Consider the following 11,467-nt stretch of genomic DNA (forward strand, 5'->3'; position numbering starts at 1 on the left):
GATTTAAGCTCATTTGGCGGTGGTACTCTACTATAGTCCATGTTTTATAGATTGAGGACATTGCACTTTGTTGTTAGCACTAAAAGTTTGAAAATATTCAACTCAATGAAACCTGCCAACCAAATTGAAAGTAAAAGTCGATAATAAATTTATCGCATTTTTTGAAGGATTTCTATGCAATGTTTTCCATGACACTTGATTTAGAAAAAAAAATTATTTTGATTCTGTTTTATTTCCAACGCAGACTTAGCATCTTTCCAATCATTAATTAAGAAAACATGCCTTGGGTCGAGCTGACATTCTCCTGATGTTCAGTTTTGGACATTGTGCGTGTCACTTGAAACACAGACTGCCACAGATTCAAATAAAGAAATCTTCGAATAAAAAAACATATTTCAAAAGGCAAGGGGAGAGAACGGAATGAAATGACATCTTTGAAAATCGCCCCCACTGTTATTGCTCAGGGCTGTGCCAAATGTTTTACATTGGCGATTAAGATTCCATCAAATATATTCTTCTTTTTTTTTTTTTGTCACTATTTACTTTCGAGTTATTAAAAAGAAAATTAAAGTATTTTTCATGCAAATAGATCGTATTTACATTCCAAGAACGAAATGCAATATTGGACAGGAAATCACTTTAATTATGTCCATAACAATACCCTGTAGAAAATGTTCTACTCATCAAATAAAGTACATTGTTTAAAAAGACCTGTTCAAATGGGATCTCGATTTTAGTCATAGACATGACCTATACAAGTATATCTAGTGATAGCGTAGATGAGAGTACACAAATGTCAGAGGGACAAATCATGCAGGTCATGTAGTAACATTTAGGCCTGTGATTTATTGCAAAGATGTGTATGTACATATAGGTCTGTGATTTATTAGAGACTTGTAAGTACATATAGGTCTGTGATTACTTAGACAAGTGTACGTACATCTAGGTATGTGATTGATTAGAGATGTGTACATACATCTAAGTATGTGATTGATTAGAGATGTGTACATACATCTAGGTCTGTGATTGATTAGAGATGTGTACATACATCTAAGTATGTGATTGATTAGAGATGTGTACCTACATCTAAGTATGTGATTTCTTAGAGATGTGTACATACATCTAGGTCTGTGATTTCTTAGAGATGTGTACGTACATCTAGGTCTGTATGAGATGTTCCTCGACATATTAGATTACATTTTTCTCATTTAGTTTACACTTTACAGCTTGCTAAAAATAATTTTTTGAGGTGACAAAAAGGGGAATGAACTAAAATAAAAGGGGAGACAAAAAGTCTGATTAAAATAATTTAATGCATTACGGAAATTTAACCAAATTAATGAGATCTAGATTTTAAGAAAAATATTTTTAATGGATAGGAAAGGGGGGGGGGGGGAGGGGAAGAAGTTTTGGATGATTAAATATTGAAATAAAGAGAAATTGATTTAGAATTTATTTTAAAATACATATTGAGTCTAGGCCTACATCTAAGAAAAGAAACTGAATTATATCTGCGACAAAATGTGAACGATAAATGAAATCTTCATGCTGGAAATTTTATCGCGTTTGATTAGGAAATGAGGGCGGTACGAATGACAAATTGTCTGAGTGGTGAATTTCCATGTGTGGAATGCCCTCGAGCTGCCGTGTTGGCCAGGAAGCCATCAAAAGACCTGCTAACAATGTATGCCTAAGTTTGTTTTTTTTCTCATTTCTTTTTTTTTTAATGTGCCAGGATGCATAAGCTTTTTTTTTTAAATCTATTTCTAGAGCAAGAAAGAAGTGACAATGGGGGGGTGGGGGGTGGGCACTATCGCAAGAATTCGGAATTTTCAACTCCATTTTCACGAGTGTTAAGAAAATATGGCGCCATTGTGTGCTCCCTGTAAAAGACGGACGTATTTGCTAACTTTTATTCTGGCCAACGTGGAAGCGCCAAATCCTATCCGAGGGCCAATTTGTAAGACTTCCGGTGTCACAGGATCATTTGTTCTCTCTTTTTTTTTTTTTCTATATTCTAACAAAAGATATTAAACTCACTTCATAAAGAAACATGTCTATTTAGCTGTTAGGATGGAACTTCTCAAAAGTTTGTTACGAGTCAATAGATATAGACGTATGTAAGCCCAGGCAAGATGGCTGCCTGGACGAAGGGTAGTCCTATGGTAACAGGATGGCTGCCTGGTCTTGCGGTTTGCGCGCTGGACTGTCGTCCGGACTTATCGATGGTCCCTGGTTCAAATCCTGCCCTCTCCCATCCCCCGTCGACCTGTAGGAGGTTTGGACTAAGCAGTAAACTATCTTCAACTCTGAAGGAACATCCGAAATATGTAAAACATTTTTGAAACATGGCTCGTAACACTGTGGTTATGAGTTCAATCCTTGCCAGCGTCTATCACTGAAACTTTAAAAATCAAAGCAAAATTCAGTCACCCTATAGACTTTAGAGAGAGAGAGAGAGAGAGAAACAAATACAGAGAAATAAGAGAGAGATTCTAAAGATGTTGGTTTTATGTTTTTTTTTGTCAGTTTTTTAAACGTCCAATAAGATCTAGGTCATTCTAGGTTCACAATCAACACTAAGCAAACAGTGTCATGGCGGACAACACTACCGTTGTTATCTTGAACGAGTGCACCTTTGCGCACCATAGCAACACTTAGTGTGATGTGAAAAAGAAAAGAATGTTTGCGTGTAGAGAGAGAGAGAGAGAAATAACTGAACCTAACGATACCAAGACAATTGATTGCATTCAGTAACAACTTTAAACCTGAACCACGTGCAGAAGTCGTTGTCCGATGTACTGATTGATAGATAAATCACTTTAGAATGTAAGAATTACTTGTATAAGTAAATAGCTATTTGTTTTTTTTATTTACGAAGAAGAGCAATTATTTTACAAAATTAGTTTGTTTGTTTTTAATTTGATTACCATATGTGAGGCTCTGTGTCATGTCATTATAGTGTACTTTCTAACTATAGCGTACGCCTACTACATTACGATTCAAAACTTTTAGATTTCTATGATCATTGATGGTCACAAATATTTGAAAAATTGTCATAAAGATCTTGGTGCAGACATTAGGAAAGAAATGATTGTGACTTACAGCCTGGCATTTACCTGCTTAAAATGGGACCCCCCCCCCTCTCCCACCACCCCATAGACTGGAATTATAGGAAACGTAAAACGCTATGTGTACGACTTGTGAGTCCAAAACTGAGTCCAAAACTAGTCTTCATTGTTCTAAACGTTTTAATAGGCCCTACTTTTTTTTTTTTTTTTTGGCTAAGTAGTCAATGATTTCGAAAAAATTAAAAATAGAATCAAAGCGCGTTCTACTGAAAAATGCAAGCACTTTTTTCTTCATTATAATATGTTACTGGATGCTTTTCTTATAGTTTTAAATATCAAAGAAGGAACAATGAGCGTTAATAACAACTAGCAAACATCTAATGCCGTGGAGGTGAAGGAGGTTTCCATGGTTACTTTATGGTGTGTCTGAAAGGTCATAGAAAAGATTTATATTTTGAGGTGCATGCTTAAAAGTTGTTCTATGTAACCGCAGTGCCAGTTGGAACAGGCGTAACTTTTACAGCCGCAGTGCCAGTTGGAACAGGCGTAACTTTTACAGCCGCAGTGCAGTGACGCCCACCCAGTGCAAAGTTATTGCACAATCGATTGATAAATGGCTCAAATAGGCCGGTCTAAAGTTTACAGGCCAGGATTCTTGGCGTTTTTTTGTCGACAGCACCAGAAGCCAAAATAAAAAAGTGTGACAATCGATAGTTTTAGTTTCATTTAGCGTACTTAACCTTGGTGAAGGTCGAGAGTGGTGAGAAAATATAACAATACTCAATAAGAGAAGATAGGGGGGGGGGGGTCCAGGAATGATGGGATTTCTTACAGAAGAAAATAAAAAAAACATTTTTCGAACTGATTGACTAGATTTATAAGCATAAAACTGGAACTCTTTTTGTTCTGTATTATCAGTTTAATGGATAGTCAAATATCGGTTTATGCAATAATATTAGTTACTTGTTTGGCCTTTCGAAAATTGTGTTGTTGTTGTTGTCACAGTTGTTGCTTTTATTTTCAAGAACACTGACAAATAAATGTGAACTGCTCTTTGAATCCAGTCAACAAAGAGGCTCGATAAGTTAGTACGTTTTTAAAAAATAATACTTTACAATTTCATCGCAGATTCTTTAGAAACCTCCTTTGTGATTGGTCCAAAGACTTCGAGTTTAGCAGAGAGATAATAAGAACAATAACTATACTATGCAAGCTTTATCACTAGTGTTAGACACTTAGTTTAGCTTAGAGACGCAATGTAGTAGACAGACTTTGAACGCGACATTTAGTGACGACATAGGTATTGGGTTAGAGACTGTTGATGTCGACTTTTAAGACAGTTACCGCTAGTCTCTTGAAGTGATAACATCACATTTAGTTACTGACTCGACTGTGGTCCATTCTGTATTAAAGTTCGTTCTTCTATTTCATCTCGAGTAAACTTACTGGGCATTGACCGTATGTCTTAGTAGTAGAACTCGCATCTGTACTACACCATACACCCAAGTATCTAGGATTGTTCTCCAGTTATTGTAGAAATACAGCAAGCACAACTCACACATACATCCGTTACACTTGGGTGACTGTCTTTGCTCCACTGAAGCACAGTATGGGTTAGAATAGTAGTTCATTAGAGACACGGTGGTGACACAACAGAAAAGTCTTGGAAATGTATCAAACATTGAATTCTCTCATAATCATTTGTTTCTTGACTTTCTCTGAACAGGAGTGGACAGACCATCGCCTCAAGTGGGACCCAGCAGAATACGGAGGGGTCAAAGTTTTGAACATACCATCAGACCAGCTGTGGAAACCGGATTTAGTTTTATATAACAAGTAAGTACACTTTCAGTGTTTCAACTTCATTACATTCATAAAGTATTTATGCGTTTCAAAATGTAGTCACTCATTCAGGATACGCTGGAAGCACTAAGTTACACAAAGTAAACACTGGTAGAAGTAAACATTGCACATATCATTATATAATATATATATATAATTTGACCGTCGTGGTTCGATGATGACCACTTTCGTCATCCAGGCGGGCTGAAGACTTTGTACTGCGGTTTTGGGCCTCCTCGTGAGCCCGGAATGTTCGGCTGCACACTGGGCCGGGTTATTCCAGCTGGATCTAGTGTAGTTGCCTAGATGTTTCTCTCTCTGGCGCTTTTCTTCTGCCAACGCTGTTCTCGTCTTCTGTCATTTGATACTAGCATGAATGCAACCTTTAATCCTCATCACCTTCTCTAGTGCATCAACAGATGTTTGTTGTCTTTGAATCACGTTTGATCCCTGTCTTCTCACTGTACGTTTGTATTCTCATCAGGAATGGAAACTGGCTGGACGGGTACTTCGAAAATGTCTCTAACGATTTTCTCACAAATTTGACAATTCATGTATATATTTAGGGGGGAAAAAACTACCTAATTGATTGCACAGTAAAAACTATGGTTTCACCTTTATATTTGTTTCAAATTATAATCATCTTCAATTAAATTAGGCTTTTACTTTTCTTTAACAGAGCAGGAACTGCCACACATTTTAAAACGTTTCTTTGTATTCAGTAAAGAGTTCAAGAAATAAACAGAAGTACATGAACAACACTTTGACCACCATTTGATGTAGAAGTTGCAGACAACATGCCCTTGTTCAATCATTAGTTAGGCCATGGTTAGGCCAATAGATGCCCTTGTTCAATCATTAGTTAGGCTAATAGATGCCCTTGTTCAATCATTATTTAGACCAGTAGATGCCCTTGCTCAATCATTAGTTAGGCCATGGTTAGGCCAATAGATGCCCTTGTTCAATCATTAGTTAGACCAATAGATGCCCTTGTTCAATCATTAGTTAGACCAGTAGATGCCCTTGTTCAATCATTAGTTAGACCAGTAGATGCCCTTGTTCAATCATTAGTTAGGCCATGGTTAGGCCAATAGATGCCCTTGTTCAATCATTAGTTAGGCTAATAGATGCCCTTGTTCAATCATTATTTAGACCAGTAGATGCCCTTGTTCAATCATTAGTTAGGCCATGGTTATGCCAATAGATGCCCTTGTTCAATCATTAGTTAGGCCATGGTTAGGCCAATAGATGCCCTTGTTCAATCATTAGTTAGGCCATGGTTAGGCCAATATATGCCCTTTTTCAATCATTATTTAGACCAGTAGATGCCCTTGTTCAATCATTAGTTAGGTCATGGTTAGGCCAATAGATGCCCTTGTTCAATCATTAGTTAGGCCATGGTTAGGACAATAGATGCCCTTTTTCAATCATTAGTTAGGCCATGGTTAGGACAATAGATGCCCTTTTTCAATCATTAGTTAGGCCAGTAGATGCCCTTGTTCAATCATTAGTTCGGTCTTGGTTAGGCCAATAGATGCCCTTTTTCAATCATTAGTTAGGCCATGGTTAGAACAATAGATGCCCTTTTTCAATCATTAGTTAGGCCAGTAGATGCCCTTGTTCAATCATTAGTTAGGCCAGTAGATGCCCTTGTTCAATCATTAGTTAGACCAGTAGATGCCCTTGTTCAATCATTAGTTAGACCAGTAGATGCCCTTGTTCAATCATTAGTTAGGCCAGTAGATGCCCTTGTTCAATCATTAGTTAGACCAGTAGATGCCCTTGTTCAATCATTAGTTAGACCAGTAGATGCCCTTGTTCAATCATTAGTTAGACCAGTAGATGCCCTTGTTCAATCATTAGTTAGGCCAGTAGATGCCGTTGTTCAATCATTAGTTAGACCAGTAGATGCCCTTGTTCAATCATTAGTTAGGCCAGTAGATGCCCTTGTTCAATCATTAGTTAGACCAGTAGATGCTCTTGTTCAATCATTAGTTAGGCCAGTAGATGCCCTTGTTCAATCATTAGTTAGGCCAGTAGATGCCCTTGTTCAATCATTAGTTAGGCCAGTAGATGCTCTTGTTCAATCATTAGTTAGGCCAGTAGATGCCCTTGTTCAATCATTAGTTAGGCCAGTAGATGCCCTTGTTCAATCATTAGTTAGGCCAGTAGATGCCCTTGTTCAATCATTAGTTAGGCCAGTAGATGCCCTTGTTCAATCATTAGTTAGGCCAGTAGATGCCCTTGTTCAATCATTAGTTAGGCCAGTAGATGCCCTTGTTCAATCATTAGTTAGACCAGTAGATGCCCTTGTTCAATCATTAGTTAGGCCAGTAGATGCCCTTGTTCAATCATTAGTTAGACCAGTAGATGCCCTTGTTCAATCATTAGTTAGGCCAGTAGATGCCCTTGTTCAATCATTAGTTAGGCCAGTAGATGCCCTTGTTCAATCATTAGTTAGGCCAGTAGATGCCCTTGTTCAATCATTAGTTAGGCCAGTAGATGCCCTTGTTCAATCATTAGTTAGACCAGTAGATGTCCTTGTTCAATCATTAGTTAGGCCAGTAGATGCCCTTGTTCAATCATTAGTTAGGCCAATAGAACTTGATTGTGCAAAGCTTACTGGAAAGACTTCTTGCAATAACGAGCAGCTGGAAGGAGAACTTTATTCACTTTTACTTACAAGAGATTAATAGAGTGAGAAATGATTGACTCTCACAAAGCTCTCATCAACTCTATAAAGAAGAAATTGATTTTAAAACTTTTTATATATTTCTTTTCCCTCATTAAATTTCTCTCTATATGTCTATATCTCCTCTTGAAAGTATTAATGCTTATAACATCTATTGTTTCAGTGCTGATGGAGATTTTCAGATCACATTAAAAACAAAGGCTATTGTTTACTACAGTGGTAGGATAGTTTGGGAGCCTCCAGCCATCTACAAGAGTTACTGCCCAATTGATGTAGAGTACTTCCCCTTCGATATTCAAGAGTGCTTCCTTAAGATCAGCTCCTGGACTTACCATGGTAATGAGCTGGATCTCCAGCACCTCTGCAATGGCACTGCCGTTCAAGACAACAGCGGAACACTGGTCATCATTCCCAGGGGTGTGGACTTGACTGACTACTACTTCAACGTGGAGTGGGACATTCTGAATGTGACGGCCATGAAGAGAGTGAAGTTCTACCCCTGCTGCCCTGAGCCATACCCAGACATGACCTTCAACATCACCCTCCGCCGCCGCACTCTGTTCTACACCCTAAACTTGATCATGCCCTGCGTGTCCATCTCTTGCCTGACAGTGCTGGTGTTCTATCTCCCTTCAGACTCCGGGGAGAAGATCACCTTGTCCATCTCCATCCTGCTGGCCCTCACAGTGTTCTTCTTATTGCTCTCAGACATGAACCCGCCAACATCCTTGGTGATTCCTCTCATTGGGAAATACTTATTATTCATTATGATAGTAGTGACTATGTCTATAACATTGACAGTCTACACGCTGCACATAAATTTCAAATCCCCATCAACGCACAAAATGTCACCATGGGTACGGAAGATATTTACGGAAATCCTTCCCAGGGTACTTTTCATGAAGAGGCCAGAAATAGCCAAGAAATCCAAAGTCTCTGTGAGGACAGTGAATGGGATCGAGTTGAGGGAATCCCCTTCACCAGGGCATGAGCCCATGCACACATATGAACATATCCAGCAGACGAGAACCGATTCAGGAGAACCTGATGGCTCGTCATACTATCCTCCAGAAATACTGGAGGCCATCAAAGGAGTTACATTCATAGCTAACCATCTCAAGAAAGGAGATGAAGATATAGCTGTAAGAGTTTTGATCACTTATATTTAGGTTTTGATTCTTGTTTTTAATTGTTTCAACTGATCAGTGTGTGTGTGTGTCTGTTGTAATCTACTTGGTGATTTGAACAACATAACAAATATATGCATATAGAATAAAGGAAAGTGCTCATACATAATCAAACTAGATGTTTAACCAGTAAAAATCATTGAGTGGGTGACTGAGTTCTGGGCTGCTCAATCAAAGTTTATAGGCTTGAAAGATTTCTAGTTAAGACTTGTTTCTATATGCCCAGTTCAAAATTAGAGCTTTAAAGTATGGAGACACAGTAGTGCTAAAGTGTAGTCCAGCAAGGTTCTAGATTTTCTTTTTTTTTTAAATAGGAGATTGGGAGGCGGGGGGGGGGGGGGGGGGACCTTCTATGTTGACTCTTTCACAACTTCACACCATTTGTTGTAGCTCTTAATTCTGCCTGACACTCTGGCCTAAATAAATAATTTTTGAAAAAATATTTTATATTGTCAAACATAAATTCCATTTGAAGAAGTTTTTTTGGTCTTTGACAATAATAAGAAAATCATACTTTGGGTAACTTGCATTTATCTAATTATATCTTCCTTGCCAATGCCTATGCTTGCCCTGAATGTGCAAAATATGTAGGTCACAGCTGGGAAATACTGCATTCCTCATTAATCTTCAGACTCGAAGACAAGCTTTATTATTATTCCTTGCCAATACTAAATCCTTTTATTACTATGATGGAAACATTCATTTCTGTTTTTTTGTCAAAGACAAATACACTGACTGCAAAGTCTTTAGCTTATTAAGACTTTGTCCTCTGCTCAGAATAAACATTTGGAACAAAATACTTTGGTGATGACATGATCTTATAGGTCAACTGGCAATTAACTAAAGCCTACAACTTATAGGTCAACTGGCAATTAACTAAAGCCTACAACTTATAGGTCAACTGGCAATTAACTAAAGCCTACAACTCAACGCATGTTTTCATAAGAGAAACTAAGAATACATAGTACAAGAAAATGGAATTCAAAAACTATTAGCCAACACCAAACCAAATAAAGCTTCTGGACCTGATGGTATTCCAGCTAGATTACTCAAAGAACTAAGCAATGAGCTAGCCCCAGTGTTCAAAATACTCTTTCAGGCCTCACTTAACCAGGGCAGAGTACCAAAGGACTATAAAGAAGCTAATGTCACCCCCCTATTTAAAAAAGGAGAAAAATCTGACCCAGGAAACTACAGACCAGTATCACTTACCAGCATCACATGTAAAATCCTAGAACACATAATTTGTAGCAACATCATAAACCACTTAGACAAACATAATGTCCTCACACCATACCAACATGGCTTTAGGAAATATAGATCATGTGAAACACAACTAATAGGACTAATTGATGATTTTTCAAAAGGTTTAGATAATAGTGAACAAATAGATGCTATCTTAAAATATTTCGGCATTAATGGTTCACTGCATCAGTGGATTAAAGATTTTCTGATAGGGAGAGAACAAACTGTAATAATAAATGGCTCTAAATCAACACCAATAACAGTAAACTCAGGTGTACCACAAGGAACAGTATTGGGTCCACTACTATTTTTAATTTACATAAATGATTTACCAAATTGCATTACTTCAGGAACAAAAGTCAGATTATTTACAGACGATTGCATAATATATAGAACAATAAAAACAACACAGGACACAGATATTTTACAAAGAGAATTAGATGAATTACAGAAATGGGAATCAAATTGGAGCATGTCTTTCCACCCAGAAAAATGTCAGTTGTTAAGAGTAACAAAAAAACTAAAACAAATTAATTCCACTTATCTTATTCATGGCAAACCAGTAACACAGACTAAAAACGCAAAATACCTAGGTGTTATAATAAATGAAAAACTGTCATGGAATCCACATATAGATGAAACTACAAAAAAATCAAACAAAGCATTAGGATTTATTAAAAGAAATTTCTATAAATCAAATAAGAACATAAAACTAAAATGTTATTTAACCTTGGTTAGGCCAATAATAGAATATGCATCCTCCGTTTGGGACCCCTCAACTCAAGAAAACATTAAAAAACTGGAACAGACACAAAATAGAGCAGTGAGATTCATAACAAATGAATATTCACATTTGACTAGAGTAACACCTTTAGTAAAATCACTAAATTTAGAAAGCCTTCAGAACAGAAGGCTCAAAAGTAAAGTAGCAATCATACATAAAACACTGAACCATTAATCTTCAAATACAAAAACAAAATTTAATAAAATACTCTGAAAGACACAAAGATAAAGGCACATTCCTCGTCCCATATGCTAGGACAAATTTGTACAAACACTCCTTCTTCCCTAGTGCTATTAGAGCATGGAATGGGTTGCCTGAGCTAGCCAGGAAAACCAGTGACTTGGCTGAATTTAAGTCATTGGTTAATATGCATGACTAAATGCATGACGCGTAGGACGTAATCATCTTCTTTTTTGAAGTAACATCTGTATTATATAAGATAAGATAAGATTTTGTAGAGAACTTGTGAACATATACCTAAGACTAAGACTGCTTTATTGATCCTTAAAGAAATCTGTTGTGATTACAAAGACTCTTATATAAAGACAACACAACAAGCCAAGTTTGATTAAATTGTGTATAATAATTAAATTGTGTATCATGAAATTGTGCCTCATTAAATTGTGTTTATTTTGTTGTCTTGCAG

General features: G+C 37.1%; 1 protein-coding gene across 1 annotated transcript in view; it reads left to right on the forward strand.

Moving 5' to 3' along the window:
- Window positions 1-11,467, forward strand: part of LOC106077711 (acetylcholine receptor subunit alpha-like 1) — an 86,125-nt gene that overhangs the window by 68,640 nt on the left and 6,018 nt on the right. The window contains exons 4-5 of the mRNA XM_056014361.1: window positions 4,798-4,907; window positions 7,769-8,747. Of these exons, the coding sequence (XP_055870336.1) occupies window positions 4,798-4,907; window positions 7,769-8,747 (1,089 nt within the window). The remainder of the gene's footprint in view (window positions 1-4,797; window positions 4,908-7,768; window positions 8,748-11,467) is intronic.

Source organism: Biomphalaria glabrata, chromosome 1 (assembly GCF_947242115.1).
Source record: "Biomphalaria glabrata chromosome 1, xgBioGlab47.1, whole genome shotgun sequence".
NCBI lineage: Eukaryota > Metazoa > Mollusca > Gastropoda > Planorbidae > Biomphalaria > Biomphalaria glabrata.